The sequence below is a fragment of the Scyliorhinus canicula genome, chromosome 25, assembly GCF_902713615.1.
Source record: "Scyliorhinus canicula chromosome 25, sScyCan1.1, whole genome shotgun sequence".
Classification (NCBI taxonomy): domain Eukaryota; kingdom Metazoa; phylum Chordata; class Chondrichthyes; order Carcharhiniformes; family Scyliorhinidae; genus Scyliorhinus; species Scyliorhinus canicula.
Window position 1 is genome coordinate 3,295,511 of NC_052170.1, and position 16,490 is coordinate 3,312,000.

Here is a 16,490-nt window from a genome sequence, read left to right on the forward strand (position 1 = left end):
CGGGGAGAACGTGCAGACTCCGCACAGACAGTGACCCAGCGGGGAATCGAACCTGGGACCCTGGCGTTGTGAAGCCACAGTGCTAACCACTGTGCCACCGTACCGCCCTGAGGCCAGCCTACAGGCCAGCCAGCACCAGTAATAAACAACCTTGCAATTTTCAGACACATGCAAACCAGGCGTTATTGCAGACAGGCTGATATTTCAGGGTGGTGCTGGTGGAGATGCTTTCTCAGTGTTCTGCTGCAAACATTACTCCTGCAAACTGGGAGCCAGCCTCTGTCACAGAGAGTAACAATCACCGGCTTCAGTGTTACATGTATGTAAGTATCAAGATATTTCTCAGGTGTGGAAATACACATTAATGGGACACTTGTTAATTTATTAAATGTGATTAACACTGCTACAGCCACATTTATTAGTTCCCTTAAATATATACTAGGCTAGGGCGGCAAGGTGGTTAACGCTGCTGCCTCATGGCGCCGAGGACCCGGGTTCGATCCCGGCCCCGGGTCACTGTCCGTGTGGAGTTTGCGCATTCTCCCCGTGTCTGCGTGGGTCTCACCTCCACAGCTCAAAGATGTGCAGGGGAGGTGGATTGACCACGCTAAATTGCCCCTTAATTGGGGAAAAATAATTGGGTACTCTAAAATTTTAAAAATCGAATTTAAACTGGGTTGGTACGGCCAATGAATGTCTGTGTATAGTCAGACTGGACAGAGACAGCAGCCTCCCTTCTCTGCACAATATTACTGAACAAGTTGAGTTTTTGCAGTCATGCTCAGAATGTTTTTTGGTTGAATGTGTGACTGTAGGTGTTGCTAGCCCAGTTATGTAACCATACATGGGGCAGCACGGTTGTGCAATGGGTTAGCATTGCTGCCTCACGGCGCCGAGGTCCAAGGTTCGATCCCAGCTCAGGGTCACTGTCCGTGAGGAGTTTGCACATTCTTGGATTGGATTGGATTGGATTTGTTTATTGTTACGTGTACCGAAATACGGTGAAATGTATTTTTCTGCAAGCAGCTCAACAGATAATTCAGTACATGGAAGAAAAGGGAATTAAACAAAATTCAAGAAAATACATGAGCATACATAATAGGGAAGATAAAAGAGAGAGGTTAGTAATAATGTTAGCTTTAGAATTGATTTTAAAAAGGTTAGAACGAGTATAAGTTAAGTTAAAAGTGGATCTGTTGGAGAGAGCTTGCAGAGATTCGCCTCGCTCCGGCATCATCTTTGCAGATCTTCTCCCCATGTCTGCGTGGGTTTTGCCCCCACAACCCAAAGATGTGCAAGGTAGGTGGATTGGACACGCTAAATTGCCCCTTAATTGGGAAAAATTAATTGGTACTCGAAATTTTTTTAAAAACAAAAACGTTACCATTTAGCATATCCTTCCTCTTGTGTAATGAATGCATTCCAGATGCTGACTCAGTCATGTTTCCCCACAACAGCTCAATTATGTCTTTCTGGCTTTGGTCCTTTTATAAATTTAGAGATTCATTTTTTTCCAATTAAGGGGCAATTTAGCGTGGCCAATCCACCGGCCCCCCACTTTCTGGCTTCCGTTCTTTTTTTTTTTTTTTTTTATAAATTTAGTGTACCCAATTCATTTTTTTTTCAATTAAGGGGCAATTTAGTGTGTTCAATCCACCTACCTTTGCACATCTTTGGGTTGTGGGGGCGAAACCCACGCAAACACGGGGAGAATGTGCAAACTCCACACGGACAATGACCAGAGCCGGGATCGAACCTGGGACCTCGGCGCCATGAGGCAACAGGGCTAACCCACTGCGCCACCGTGCTGCCCCTCTGACTTCCGTTCTTGATGAATCTGTGGATGAAGAGATTCCGAGGCTGGCTCACACTGCCACCTGGTAGAAAAGAAAGAGTTACATTTCTGTAGCGCCTTTTGCGATGCCCCCAAAGGGGGTCACAGGAATCCTGCAAAGCCCGGCAGCGTTTGCGGGGGAAATCCACATCGCGGCTCAGGCCAGTGAGCCTTGACCGTTTGTGGGATAGTCAACTGGAGCAGGCTTCACAGTTGAGCCTGACTCAATCATTAGAAGCCAGTAACTGATTTACAGTAAAAGGAAATCCTAGCAATTGCTTGTTCTACAAGCCTGTGGGACTGGAGGCAATTGGAGGCTCCTAACCACTTTGATCCAACTGAGTGTTTAGCCAACAGAGATTGCGATCAAACCTTAGCTTTCCTGTAAAATGCTGTATGCATGCCATCGGGAGTGTTGTGAATTTGTTGCTTAACTGAATAATCAACGGCTTCCTGTTCACATCGGCTGAAAAAATCTCACACAGGAAACACAACAAATAAAGCTGGGTTCAATCCACCTAGAAGTGACACCTGTTTCTAACTCTGATGTAAAACCGCGTGGTGTTCAGATCTAACAGTTCAACAAAAAAAAAGAGTGCGAATGAGGAACACCCCAGGGTGAAGGAAGAAGAAAGTTTGCTTGCAGGTACGGAACTCCTGCTCCCTGAAGCAAAAGCTCTGGGCTACTGGGGTTTAACTTTCAGGTGAGTGCGAGGGGGATTATTGTAACTCTGATTTGCCTGCAGCTTCTCGGTAACAGTATCTGATCAGGAAAAGGTTTGAGATTAGAAACCTGGTCCCCTGCATCGGTGCAAATTACAGGTGATTACAAATCAGCTCATCCACATCTGAATGGCGATTCTGTCGAGTTTCCAGTAATCAGAAAGTACAATATTGTGGAGTTTGACTTTGCTACGATCTTTGCTACAGGATAGAGTTCTTTCCACCCTCTCCGAAATCTCACCCAGTTGAAACATGTCACAATATAATATGGCCCAAAGTGATGCCTGGGCTGACTCACTCTGATTCCGCCCCTGAGTCAAGAGGCTTTTTTTGTCTATTTAAAATAACCAATTATTTTGTTTTCTAATTAAGGAGCAATTTAGCGTGGCCAATCCACCTAACCTGCACATCATTTTTGGGTTGTGGTGGGGGGGGGGGGGGGGGGGGGGGGGGTGAGACCCACGCAGACATGGGGTGAATGTGCAAACTCCACATGGACAACGACCCGGGGCTGGGATCGAACCCGGGTCCTCAGTGCCGTAAGGCAGCAGTGCTAACCACTCCGCCACTGTGCCGCCCTTGAACAAAGAACAATGACAGTACTGGAACATGCCCTTCGGCCCTCCAAGTCTGTACCCGTCATGTTACCACGCTTGGCCAACACCCTAAAGAACAATGAAGCACAGGAACAGGTTTGGACATACTTTGCATGATTGAGCACAGAAGTCCAGGCCTACACACCTGCGCTTTACTGAGGGAGTGCTGCACTGTCAGATGCCATTGTTTGGGTGAAGAATTAAACCAAGGGCTTGTCGCGAGGTGGATGTAGCTCCTTCTCCACTCGTCTTTTAATCCTTTATTTTAACCTGGTGCTGGTGGTGCTGTGTGCATCTGAATGGTGGCCCCCATGGAAGATGTTATCTTGGTTGAGGATCTCGGCTCCACGGTGCTGGTCACTAGAGCTCGATTTGAAGAATTGCAGGGTAACTTTATGAGAGGGTTGGCGGTGCACGAGAGAGTTCTTGCACCTGAGAGACCACTTTCCCTGGTGAGGACCCTCCTGCTTATGGTCAAGATCCTGATGGATGGGGCGCTGATCACTGGTCCTCCATCATTATATTCCCAATGCTTCTGGTGGGTCCGACCGGGGCCTATTCGGAGAGATGTCATGGTGAAAGTGATGGCGTCTCATGCTTCAATCATTGGAGTCCTTGAGCGATCCAGAAGAGTGTTTGTTGATCCTGTCTGATCCGCTTCCTTCTCGTGCAACATGCATGATGTATTTATCCTGCAATTCTTCTATAATCCTGGATGTTACGCCCTGGTGATCGTGGGGTTGATTATTTATTGTTTGTTTCCTGCAAGGGCCTGTGAGGTGTGAGCATGAGGGAGGGTCGATTATGTGAAATGTGATGTGTGCAGAGTCCTATTTTGTTATTGTGTCTCATCACCTTTGTGGCTGGGGAGGGGAGTGTATTTTATCACCCCTCCCACACCCTCGCCATAAAGCGGGCTGGAGGGTGGATGGTTGGGGCTAGTAGGGTTAATTCAGTCCTCACTGAGATTGAGGGTAGCTCTTCCCCACACCCCCAGTTCGAGCTAAACCGTCTCGGGTTGGTTTTTGATTTATAATTTTTTTTTTAAATGTTATTCGAATTGAAGAATCCACGTCTTCATCCTTCGATGGCCTGGGCAGATTTCATGTCCTGGGGAGGACTGGGTGCCTTTTGACTCTCCTTCACCTGCGTCCCTCTCTCTCTTTAACTCCTTTGAGCTATTGGAATGTGAAGATAAGCACTGGCTCACGCTGAGGCGGGATTGGTTAATTGTGGTTGGATTGTTGAGGGGGAGGGCTGCCCTGGGTACCTTTCTGCGATGGGGGTCGGGCTGAGTTAGTTCCGGCATCCTTTCCTTGGGTTTTTGTATCTTTGCCACAGTAAGCTGTGGAGGCCAAGTCACTGAGTGTCTTTAAGAGGCACGGTGGCACTGTGGTTAGCACTGCTGCCTCACAGTGCGGGGTCCCGGGTTCCATCCTGGCCCCAGGTTACAGTTTGATAAGTTCTTGATCAATAAGGGGTTCAGGGGTTATGGGGAGAAGGCAGGAGAATGGGGATGAGAAACATATCAGCCGTGATTGAATGGCGGAGCAGACTCAATGGGCTGAATGGCTTAATTCTGCCCCTCTGTCTCATGGTCTTATGTTCGAGTGGCCCCTTCTCTTCTACATTTGTGGATGTTCAATGGGTTCCAGGGAGGTTTGGGGCCTGGGTTGGGTCCTGGTCCTTTGTTATCTGGTGAGTTCATTCTGATAGTTCCAGTTCTTCCTTCCGTCCAGTTTGTCATTGGGAAGCCCTGAAGGTTTGATCATTAACTGCAGTGACTAGTGGGGTCCTGCAGGGGTCAGTGCTGGGACTCCAGCTGTTCACAATATCCATTAATCATCTGGACGAAACAAATGCACTAGGTGCGCGGGAGGACCAGCGAACCACGTTCACATGTTTTGGGCATGCCCTAAGCTTAGGGGGTACTGGGAGGGATTTGCGGGCGTCATGTCCCGGGTGCTAAAAACAAGGGTGGCGATGGGTCCAGGGGTGGCAATTTTTGGGGTTTCGGAAGACCCGGGAGTCCAGGGGGAGAAAGAGGCCGATGTTTTGGCCTTTGCTTCCCTGAAAGCCCGGCGACGTTTGGCGTGGAGGGACTCAAAGCCCCCGAAGACTGAGTGGTGGCTTGCGGACATGTCGAGTTTCCTGGGTATGGAAAAAATTAAGTTCGCCTTGAGGGGATCTGTACAGGGGTTCACCCGGAGGTGGCAACCATTTATTGACTTCTTTGCGGGAGAGTGAGCGTCAGCAGGGGGGGGGGGGGGGGGGGGGAGAGAGAGAGTAGAGTAGGAGGGATAAAATGGCAGGTAGTACTGGTGGGAGAGGAGCAGGCTTGTGCAGTATGTTACGATTGAAGTATTGAAAGTACGTGGATGTTTACACATTTTTGCCTTTTTTGCTTTCTTTCTGTTGATGTCTGTAACTGTTTACAAAGCCAAAAACTACCTCAATAAAATTGTTTATTAAAAAAAATTGATCTGGACGAAGGAATTACATATAATATCTCTAAATTTGCAGATGACACTAAGCTGGGTGGCAGTGTGCGCTGTGAGGAGGATGCAAAGAGGCTGCAGGGTGACTTGGACAGGCTGGCAGAGTGGGCGAATACTTGGCAAATGCAATACAATGTGGGTAAATGTGAGGTTACCCACTTTGGTGGCAAAAACAGGAAGGGAGATTATTATCTGCATGGTGACAGTTTAGGAAAAGGGGAAGTGCAATGAGACCTGGGTGTCACGGTGGGACAGTCGCTGAAGGTTGGCAGCAGGTACAGCAGGCGGTGAGGGCATAGATAGGATAGATGCGGGCAGGTTGTTTCCACTGGCGGGTGAAAGCAGAACTAGGGGGCAAAGCCTCAAAATAAGGGGAAGTAGATTTAGGACCGAGTTTAGGAGGAACTTCTTCACCCAAAGGGTTGTGAATCTATGGAATTCCTTGCCCAGTGAAGCAGTTGAGGCTCCTTCATTAAATGTTTTTAAGGTAAAGATAGGTAGTTTTATTGAAGAATAAAGGGATTAAGGGTTATGGTGTTCGGGCCGGAAAGTGGAGCTGAGTCCACAAAAGATCAGCCATGATCTCATTGAATGGTGGAGCAGGCTCGAGGGGTCAGATGGCCTACTCCTGCTCCTAGTTCTTATGTTCTTATTTATTCCGTTTTTCAAAAGGTTTTACAGAACACTCCAAAAAAGAAAATAATGCAAAGAGAAAAGGGCACATGCCAACCAAACAGAACAACCTAACCCTCTCAACGATAAACAGTTCAACAAATTAACACCCAACTCAAAACAAAATAGGGCAAGCGCCTCTTTCAAAAAGGGAAAGAAATCAGCAACCCCCCCCCCCCCCCCACTCCTGGGTTGCTGCTGCTGTTGACCGCGAGAAAGTCAAGGAACGGTTGCCACTGCCCGGAGAACCCCTGTAAGGACCCTCACAAGGCAAACTTTATCCTCTCCAACCTGAGAAATCCCGCCATGTCACTGACCCAAGCCTCTACACTTGGGGACTTCGCGTTCCTCCACAATAACAAGAGCCTTCTCCGGGCTACCAAGGAGGCAAAGGCCAGAACTCCGGCCTCTTTCGACTCCTGCACTCCTGGATCCTCCGATACCCTGAATAACACTATCCCCCAACTCGGTTTTACCCGAGTGTCCAAGACCTTGGACATGACCTTTGCAAAGCCCTTCCAGAACTCCGCAAGCGCCGGGCACGCCCAGAACATATGGGCGTGGTTTGCTGGGCTCCCCGAACACCTCACACATCTGCCCTCCACCCCAAAAAACTTACTCATCCTCCCCCCTGTCATATGTGCCCTGTGTAACACTTTAAACTGGATCAGGCTGAGCCTGGCGCAAGATGAGGAGGAATTGACCCTGCCCAGGGCGTCAGCCCACAGGCCTCATCCAGCTCCTCCTCCCACTTGCCCGTCAACTCCTCCACCGAGGCTTCCTCCTGCAGCTCCTGGTATATCTCCGAGATCTTGCCCTCTCCGACCCACACACTCGAAATCACCCTGTCCTGTATCCTTTGGGCAGGCAGCAATGGAAATTCTCCGACCTGCTGCCTGACAAATGCCCGAACCTGCATGTACCTGAAGGTATTTCCCGGGGGTAGCCTGAATTTCTCCTCCAGTGCCCTCAGACTGGCAATAGTCCCGTCAATGAATAGATCCCCAGCCTTCTAATTCCCGCCCGGTGCCAGCTTTGGAACCCACCATCTATCCTGCCCGGGGCAAACCTATGGTTATTCCATATCAGAGACCAAACTGAGGCCCCCGTCTCCCCCCTGTGCCGCCTCCATTGCCCCCTTATCTTCAGCGTCGCCGTCACCACCGGGCTCGTGGTGTACCGCGTTGGCGGAAGCGGCAACGGTGACGTCACCAGTGCCCACAGGCTAGTACCTACACAAGAAGCCGCCTCTAGTCTTTTCCATGCCGCCCCCTCTCCCTCTAGATTGATCCAGAGGGCAACAAAATGTATATAGAGTTAATTAAATGAAGGACAAAATAAACCTCTGTGTACAATAAAGTAAATTAGCGCGGGCAAGAAAAATGTAATGTATACACACAAATAGTTTATAAATAAGAGAAAAGCCAATAAAAAGATTTTCAAAAAGACTAAAAATCTTTGGGAGGAAACCGGAACACCCGGAGGAAACCCACGCAGACACGGAGAGAAAATGCAGACTCCACGCAGACAGTGACCCAAGCCGGGAATCGAACCTGGGACACTGGTGCTGTGAAGCAACGGTGCTGACCACTGTGCTACCATGCTGCCTCAGACGACTGCTCCTAATTCTTATGTTCCTGTGTTCTGCCATGGGCCTGGATTGGGCGAGGTTGGGTTGTTTCGGCATGTACGTAACTCCCCTTAGGACTGGGATGTGGCGAATTTCCTTTTGCTTTTTTCAGGGTGGGTGTGAGGAATCTGCTCTTGGCTCCTCAATGGCTGCAGACGGGTTTGGTATTCGAGAAGAAGAGGCTGCGATGTGTTGTTGGTGCTGCTGGATGTTTTTTTTAAAGTTTTTATTAAAGATTTTTCATTATAAACACAGTAATATGAATACAGGGCAGCACGGTAGCACAGTGGTTAGCGCAATTGCTTCACAGCTCCAGGGTCCCAGGTTCAATTCCCGGCTTGGGTCACTGTCTGTGCGGAGTCTGCACATCCTCCCCGTGTCTGCGTGGGTTTCCTCCGGGTGCTCCGGTTTCCTCCCACAGTCCAAAGATGTGCAGGTTAGGTGGATTGGCCACGCTAAATTGCCCTTAGTGTCCAAAATTGCCCTTAGTGTTGGGTTGGGTTATGGGGATAGGGTGGAGGTGTGGGCTTGGGTAGGGTGCTCTTTCCAAGAGCCGGTGCAGACTCGATGGGCTGAATGGCCTCTTTCTGCACTGTAAATTCTATAACTTATATGAAACAGTTAATACAAGTTATAATGCAAGAAGATCACAATAAACAATCAAGAATCCACAATAACAACCCCCTGACATTAAACCAAGCCCTTTAACAAGTGACGGTGACTAACTCTTAAGGCAAAGGCCAGGTCATCTGCCCACCCCTGCTCCATGATTGGCTGCCATCTCGGGTAGAAATCCCCCAACCGACTCCCTAATGGTGAACTTGGCGATTTCCAAATGCAAGAATGGCATGAGGTCACCCCACCAGGCCGCGGCACTGGGCAGAGTCAATCTCCACCCAATCAGGACTCACCTCCTGGCTATTAACAAGGCAAAGGCGAGATCATCCGCCCTCACCCCCCTCCATATCACCAGCAAGTCCGATACCCCAGGTCAACATTAAGAATCCCTGACATGGTGTTGAAGAAGGAGACCCAGGAGTCCACCAGCTGGGGCCAAGACCAGAACACACGTGTGCGGTTAGCTGGCCCTGAGAGCAGCACTCACATCTGCCCCCCCCCCTCCCAGAGAAAAAGGAGCTCAAACTCGCCTTTGTAAGATGTGCCCTGTGCACCATCTTGAACTGGATCAAACTGAGCCGGGCACAGGAGGCCGTGGAGTTGACCTTGTGAAGAGCCTCACTCCACACCACCTCATCCAGAATAGGACACCCCCCCCCCCCCCCCCCCCCCCTCCCCCCCGCATTCCACCTTTACCTCATCCAATGGAGTGGATTCTGCTGACAGGATCTGTAAACACCCGAGATGTTCCATCCCCCCCCCCCCCCCCCCCCCCCCCCCGCCCCCACCAGAGAGAGACAACCTTTTCTCCACTGTGCAATAACGCAAAGCGATAATGTTACTGTGACCTGGAGATCTGGAATAATGATGCAGACATGAGTTCAAATCCCACCTCATCAGCTGGAGCAACATCCTGGAACTCCCTCCCTAACAGCACAGTGGGTGTACCTACACCTGACAGACTGCAACGGCCCAAGAAGGCAGCTCACCACCACCTTCTGAAGGGCAACTCGGGATGGGCAATAAATGCTGGACTATCCGGCGACGCCCTCATCCCGTAAATGAATAAAAAAGTTACATTCAGTGAGTAGCTATCACTGGGATAAAGGTGTTGTCCTGGGGTGAGAGGCTGGGTAAATGGGATCGATATTCTCTGGGGTTTAGAAGTATTAGGGTGGTCATTGCAGTGCGATCAATTCTGAAGGGGCTTGGCTGGGGAAATCTAGAAAAAGGGAGCAATGTTGGAGAGCAGTCATTAAAAATCCCGTGTACAGGAACAAGGAGATCATGTTGAACTTTTACAAGTGACTGGTATGCCCTCAGCTGGAGTTTTGGGTCTAGTTCGGGGTCCCACACTTTAGGAAAGGTGCAATGGCACTGGAGGAGAGAATGCGGAAAAGATTCCTGAGAATGGCTCCTGGCCTGAGGAACTTCCGTTACAAAGATAGTTTGGAGGAATTGTTTTCCTTGGATAAGGGAAGACTGAGAGGAGATTTGATTTCCAAATTGTGAGGGGCCTTGGCAGAGTAGACGGGGAAAAAACCGTGCCCACTCGTGGAAGGTTAGAGAACGAGAGGGCACAGAGTTTACAGTAAAGGAAACCAAAGTGATACCAGGAGAACCTTTCTCACGCAGCGAGAGGTTCGGGTCTGGGTGGCGCTGCCTGAGGGTGTGGAGGAGGCAGGTTCAGCTGAAGCATTCGAAAGGACCTTAGACTGTTAGCAGAAAATGATGAACGTGCAGGGGATGGCACTGGGTGAGTTCATTCGGAGAGCTAGTACAAACATGATGGGCCAAATGGCCTCCTTGTGTGCTGTAACGATTCTGTGATTCAGAGACAGGATAAGGGAGCATTTCTTTGAGGACTGGGAAGAAGACATTCTTCTTCACTCGAAGAGTTGTGAATCTTTGGAATGCTCCATCGTTGAATATATATATATATTTTATTTTAATTTAGAGCACCCAATTCATTTCCTCCAATTAAGGGGCATTTTAGCGTGGCCAATCCACCTACCCTGCACATCTTTGGGTTGTGGGGGCGAAACCCACACAGACACGGGAAGAATTTGAATATATTTATGACAGAGATAGACAGTGTTGGTCTCTTGGGGATTAAGGGATATGGGGAGTGGGCAGAAAATGGAAAGTGAAGCCCAAAATGATCCAGCATCGTAATGAATGACAGAGCAGGCTCGACTGGCCGAATGGTCTATTCCTCCTCCAGCTCTTACATCCACCTAAAAATGCAGAGGGGGCTTTGGTTTAACCTCATCCAAAAGACCTCTGACAGTGCGGCACTCCCTCAGTACTGACCCTCTGACAGTGCGGCACTCCCTCAGTACTGACCCTCTGACAGTGCAGCACTCCCTCAGTACTGACCCTCTGACAGTGCGGCACTCCCTCAGTACTGACCCTCTGACAGTGCAGCAGTCCCTCAGTACTGACCCTCTGACAGTGCAGCGCTCCCTCAGTACTGACCCTCTGACAGTGCGGCACTCCCTCAGTACTGACCCTCTGACAGTGCGGCACTCCCTCAGTACTGACTCTCTGACAGTGCAGCAGTCCCTCAGTACTGACCCTCTGACAGTGCAGCGCTCCCTCAGTACTGACCCTCTGACAGTGCAGCACTCCCTCAGTACTGACTCTCTGACAGTGCAGCAGTCCCTCAGTACTGACCCTCTGACAGTGCAGCACTCCCTCAGTACTGACCCTCCCACAGAGCGACACTCCCTCAGTACTGACCCTCTGACAGTGCAGCACTCCCTCAGTACTGACCCTCTGACAGTGCGGCACTCCCTCAGTACTGACCCTCTGACAGTGCGGCACTCCCTCAGTACTGACCCTCTGACAGTGCGGCACTCCCTCAGTACTGACCCTCTGACAGTGCAGCACTCTCTCAGTACTGACCCTCTGACAGTGCGGTACTCCCTCAGTACTGACCCTCTGACAGTGCAGCACTCCCTCAGTACTGACCCTCTGACAGTGCGGCACTCGCTCAGTACTGACCCTCTGGCAGTGCAGCACTCCCTCAGTACTGACCCTCTGACAGTGCAGCACTCCCTCAGTACTGACCCTCTGACAGTGCGGCACTCCCTCAGTACTGACCCTCTGACAGTGCGGCGCTCCCTCAGTACTGACCCTCTGACAGTGCGGCACTCCCTCAGTACTGACCCTCTGACAGTGCAGCACTCCCTCAGTACTGACCCTCTGACAGTGCGGCACTCCCTCAGTACTGACCCTCTGACAGTGCAGCACTCCCTCAGTACTGACCCTCTGACAGTGCAGCACTCCCTCAGTACTGACCCTCTGACAGACTCTGCCCAACCTGCTGAGCAATCTGTTTTTATTTCAGGTTTTCAGAATCTGCAGTATTTTGCTTTAGAATTCCATGGTGGAGGGGAGGAAAGGCCCTCTCGTGCCCAGACAGGCCCCAACAATGTCTCAATGGAATTTTTAACTGAAAGTAAGATTTCTATAACCGCCCACTTGCAGGGTGGATTGAAGCAATTGCACTTGAGGAATTTTTTCAGATGCCCATTATCCCGTCGTTATTCCCGTTTCAAAGCCAGTTTGAAAGCCCACTGGCTGAGACCTGGTTGATTACAGCGGCTGGTTTAGCACAGTGGGCTAAACAGCTGGCTTGTAATGCAGAACAAGGCCAGCGACGCGGGTTCAATTCCCGTACCGGCCTCCCCAAACAGGATCTGGAATGTGGCTTTTCCCAGTAACTTCATTGAGGCCTGCTTGTGACAGTAAGCGATTATCATTATTATTGGGCCAATTTCTCTCTCTCAAATGTTTTAGTCCAGGTTCAAAGTGAAGCTGTTGAAACCAGAGGACACCTGTCAAAACCACGGGCTGGGCAGAGAAACGTTCAGAGTTCTTCACTTTCCAGAATGGTTCTAACCCCTCTTGTTATGTCTGCAGGGTATCAAGGAGCTGATCGCAGATCCTGGAGATTCAGTCAACTCAAACTGAACAAGATACTGACCTTCCAGAGGAGGCGGAACCTGGTTGAGACAGCCGGAGATGGCAGAAGGAGGCCAAACCTGGTCCAATGCTTCATTCGGCGAATTCCAGACGGCGTTCCTACCCCCGGCGTTTGGCTTTCAGTTTATTTGGGCTTTTATCATCAACTCTTTGGCGATCTGGATGTTCCTGAGACAAACCAAGCAGTGGCACACTGGGATCATCTTCGCCTTTAATCTGGCCCTGAATGACCTGCTCTACGTGATCACACTGCCTCTGTTGATTGTTTATTATTTCAATAATAAGAACTGGATATTTGGGGACGCGCTTTGTAAGATCGAACGGTTTCTGTTCACCTGTAACCTGTATGGCAGCATGTTCCTCATCACCTGCATCAGTTTTAATCGATACCTGGCCATTGTCCACCCCATGTTCACCCGCAATACAATCCAGCCCAAACATGGCAAGATTGTTAGCCTCTCGGTCTGGGCCCTGGCCATTGCTATAACCTCACCGACACTTTACTTCTCTCGGATCAGTGTGGAAGGGAACAGGACAGAGTGTTTGGGAACCTCCACTCGTGAGCTGTTGCCGGAATATTTTCAATACAGTCTGTGCCTGGCTGTTTTTGGGTGTGCTTTACCCTTCGCAGTGACCTTCTGGTCCTATATTTGTATATTCAGGGGGCTTCGTAGTAGCCAGAGTGTGAGCAGGTCAGAGAGGAGGCAAGTAGCAGTCCTGGTCTGTGTTGCCATCGTCTTGTACGCTGTATCTTTCATCCCATACACCTGCCTGAGGAATATCAATATGTACCGGCGTTTATACCATATGGACAAAGGGGGGCCCAGTTCCATATACGTACTCTACCAGGTGAGCAAGTGCCTGCTCACTCTCAGCATGTGCATCCACCCGTTACTGTACGCAGACCTTTTCCGCAAGATCAAGAAGGTGTACACCAGTGCTAGGCAACAGAAACCCACCACAGAGCAATCAGAGTTTTAAAATTGATTCCCGATCACCCTTCAATTGGCCAGACGATATCTTTAATAATTTATGCTTGGGCGTGGGTGTGACTGACATTTATTTATTTATTTTTAAAAAATAAATTTAGAGTACCCAATTCATTTTTTCCAATTAAAGGGGCAATTTAGCGTGGTCAATCCACCTAACCTGCACATCTTTGGGTTGTGGGGGCGAAACCCACGCAAACACGGGGAGAATGTGCAAACTCCACACGGACAGTGACCCAGAGCCGGGATCGAACCTGGGACCTCAGCGCCGTGAGACTGCAGGGCTAACCACTGCGCCGCCGTGCTGCCCAGGACTGACATTTATTAACAATGTCTACTTGCCCTGGGTACATCCGAGTGCATTGCTGGAATTTTGCAGAGGGCAGTTAAGATTCTATCACATTTCTGTGGGTGTGGAGTCACATAGAGACCAGAGTGGGTAAGGAGCAGAGAGTTTAGGAAGCAGGATCAGGCCATTCAGCCCTTCGAGTCTGCCCCACCAATCAATAAGACCATGGCTGACCTGGCTTTGGCCTCAGCTCCACACTCTTGTCAAATCCCCTCAGCATCCTCTGGGTCGGATTCTCCTCAAACATTCCCAAGTTAATTTCTGGCGGGTTTTCCCCGGGAGTTTCCCTCCGGCTCTGATGGCAAGTTCCCCACCGCTAACCGATGACACTTTGTCACCTTTTTAGCCCCTGAGGAGTTTGTCACCGGTTTAACCCATACTTGGAATTTTTTTAACACTGGGGATCTGAATCAGAGAATTTACAGTGCAGAAGGAGGCCATTCAGCCCATACCCATGGGCACCATTCCCCCCCCCCCCCCCCCCCCCCCCCCAGTGAGGACACCCTGCTCTGGGGTCCCTGGTGGTGTTCCCTCTTCAAGCCCCCCCCCCCCCCCACCAAGTCCCCTTACAGCACCCCCAACATTCCAGAGGCCCCTACTTACCTGTCCAGCCCACCCCCACCCTTCAAATCCCTCCTCCACCCTCCTTTCATGGGCACGGCCCTCCCTTCGTCCCTGGCCCTTGGCAGTGCCACCCTGGCACCCGGACACCCTTGCCCTGGCATCCTGGCACCTGGGCAGTGATTCAGCCAGCTGGGCAGTGCCAAGGCACCTGTGTTCTAGGGAGAGGGCCAGGGGGCCAGCCTGCATTGACCTTGACCCCCCAGGTGCCGCCGATGACCTGGGAGACCACTCCGGGTGCCGTTCCCCCTGGTCCACGTTTGTGCGGATCAGCACTGATCAGCGCTCGGCTGCGACCTCGCTGGGGAGGCCGCGAGGCCGGTGAATCCTGGATAAGTTCACCGAAGTTAGTTTATAGCCGGCTTCGGCGCTCCCCGTTTGGTCCCGCCCCTTGTGGGCGGGATTCTGATTCCTATGACTCGCGGGACTTGGGTGAATCCTGCGAGGCGTGAAGAGTTCCGGGAAGCCAGCGAGGGAGCTGTCCCAGCATTCACCGGCTGCATCGCGCTGGAGAGAGATCGCTACGCAGACGGTGCATCTCGCCCAATGTGTTTCAATAAGCCCACCTCTCATTCTTCTGAACTCCAAAAGATTCACGTCCAACCTTCTCAAACTTTCTTCATAAAATAAGCCTTTAATCCCTGGAATGGGTGAAGTGAACATTCTCCAAACTGTTTCGAAGACAATTATATATATATATATTTTTAAATAAAAGGACTAAAACTGTACACAATATTCCAGATGTGCCCCCACCCAGACCCTGTACAGCTGCAGTCAAACTTCCCAACTTTTAGATTCCATTCCCCCTGTAATTAAATGACAATATTTCATTTGCTGAACCCGCTTTTTCTGATTCCAATCTCCTTTTTTAAAGGACATTTGTTGGCGGTTTTCCAACTCTGGTCCCTTCACTCTCACTTTTGCTGAAGTCAGTGTTTTGTACAAATTCACAATCCTCCGCAGTGAGGTTTTTAGACTCTGGCTTCTCGGATGGTTATTCCGCCCACTGTGCCAATCCTGCTTCTTGTTCCCATTCACAATATTGCCGAGCTGGCAAAACAGGATCTCCAACCGGAGAACACTGGGGTCATACTTGGATTGAGAAATATCCGGTGATGTGTCATCAGTGGACATGGGGTGTGGAAGACACAGTCTGGAATCAGTCGCACAGTGAGGCTCCTGCAGTCGAATAGGCGGGAGAGGAGATATTCCAGTCCCATCAAGTGCGGCTTCCCCCTCCTCACCTCATCTATGCAGGCAGCAAAACACAATTCCTGCAATCTCTCGCAGGGACAAATGCCAATTCCAAACCAAGAGATCAAAAAAGATCAAACTGGGAGTCAGCAGGCAGCTTTTCTCACAGTGAATACTGTGACAGGGGCCTGGGGGTGGATTCCATCACTACCTACCACCGGGGAAGGGGCGAGCAGATCAGTCAATCTTCTTACATATAGAATTTACAGTGCAGAAGGAGGCCATTCGGCCCATCGAGTCTGCACCGGCTCCCGGAAAGAGCACCCTACCCAAGGTCAACACCTCCACCCTATCCCCATAACCCAGTAACCCCACCCAACACCAAGGGCAATTTTGGACACTAAGGGCAATTTATCACGGCCAATCCACCTAACCTGCACATCTTTGGACTGTGGGAGGAAACCGGAGCACCCGGAGGAAACCCACGCAGACACGGGGAGGACGTGCAGACTCCACACAGACAGTGACCCAGCCGGGAATCGAACCTGGGACCCTGGAGCTGTGAAGCTATTGTGCTATCCACAATGCTACCGTGCTGCCTCTTGTGCGTCAGTCACTGAGCCTCACCGATTTGTTCAACACTCCTCACTTCTGGCTGAGTGGGTCTGATGCCAAACTCAGGCTCCCGCTGCCCCTTCCCTGGGCAGGGCTGTCCGCTCCGAGCGCCTCTTCCAGCTTCGCAGCATCGAATTCTCGGTTGGTTGGTGATCCGATGC

At 50.5% G+C, this 16,490-nt stretch overlaps 1 protein-coding gene across 3 annotated transcripts; it reads left to right on the forward strand.

Moving 5' to 3' along the window:
- The first annotated feature begins 149 nt into the window (after positions 1-149).
- Positions 150-13,630, forward strand: p2ry11 (purinergic receptor P2Y11). 3 transcript variants are annotated; one of them, XM_038784911.1, is made up of 2 exons: positions 150-323; positions 12,499-13,630. In XM_038784911.1, exon 2 carries the CDS (start codon positions 12,601-12,603, stop codon positions 13,540-13,542), a length of 942 nt encoding a protein of 313 aa, XP_038640839.1. In that variant the 5' UTR covers positions 150-323; positions 12,499-12,600; the 3' UTR covers positions 13,543-13,630. The 3 variants fall into 3 exon arrangements, with proteins under 3 accessions (XP_038640839.1, XP_038640838.1, XP_038640840.1); XM_038784910.1 differs by lacking the exon at positions 150-323 and adding an exon at positions 2,382-2,538; XM_038784912.1 differs by lacking the exon at positions 150-323 and adding an exon at positions 12,310-12,323.
- Positions 13,631-16,490: the final 2,860 nt, after the last annotated feature.

Excerpts from the sequence above, each read along its gene's own strand:
- p2ry11 (XM_038784911.1), top strand. The coding sequence starts at position 12,601 with ATGGCAGAAGGAGGCCAAACCTGGTCCAATGCTTCATTCGGCGAATTC.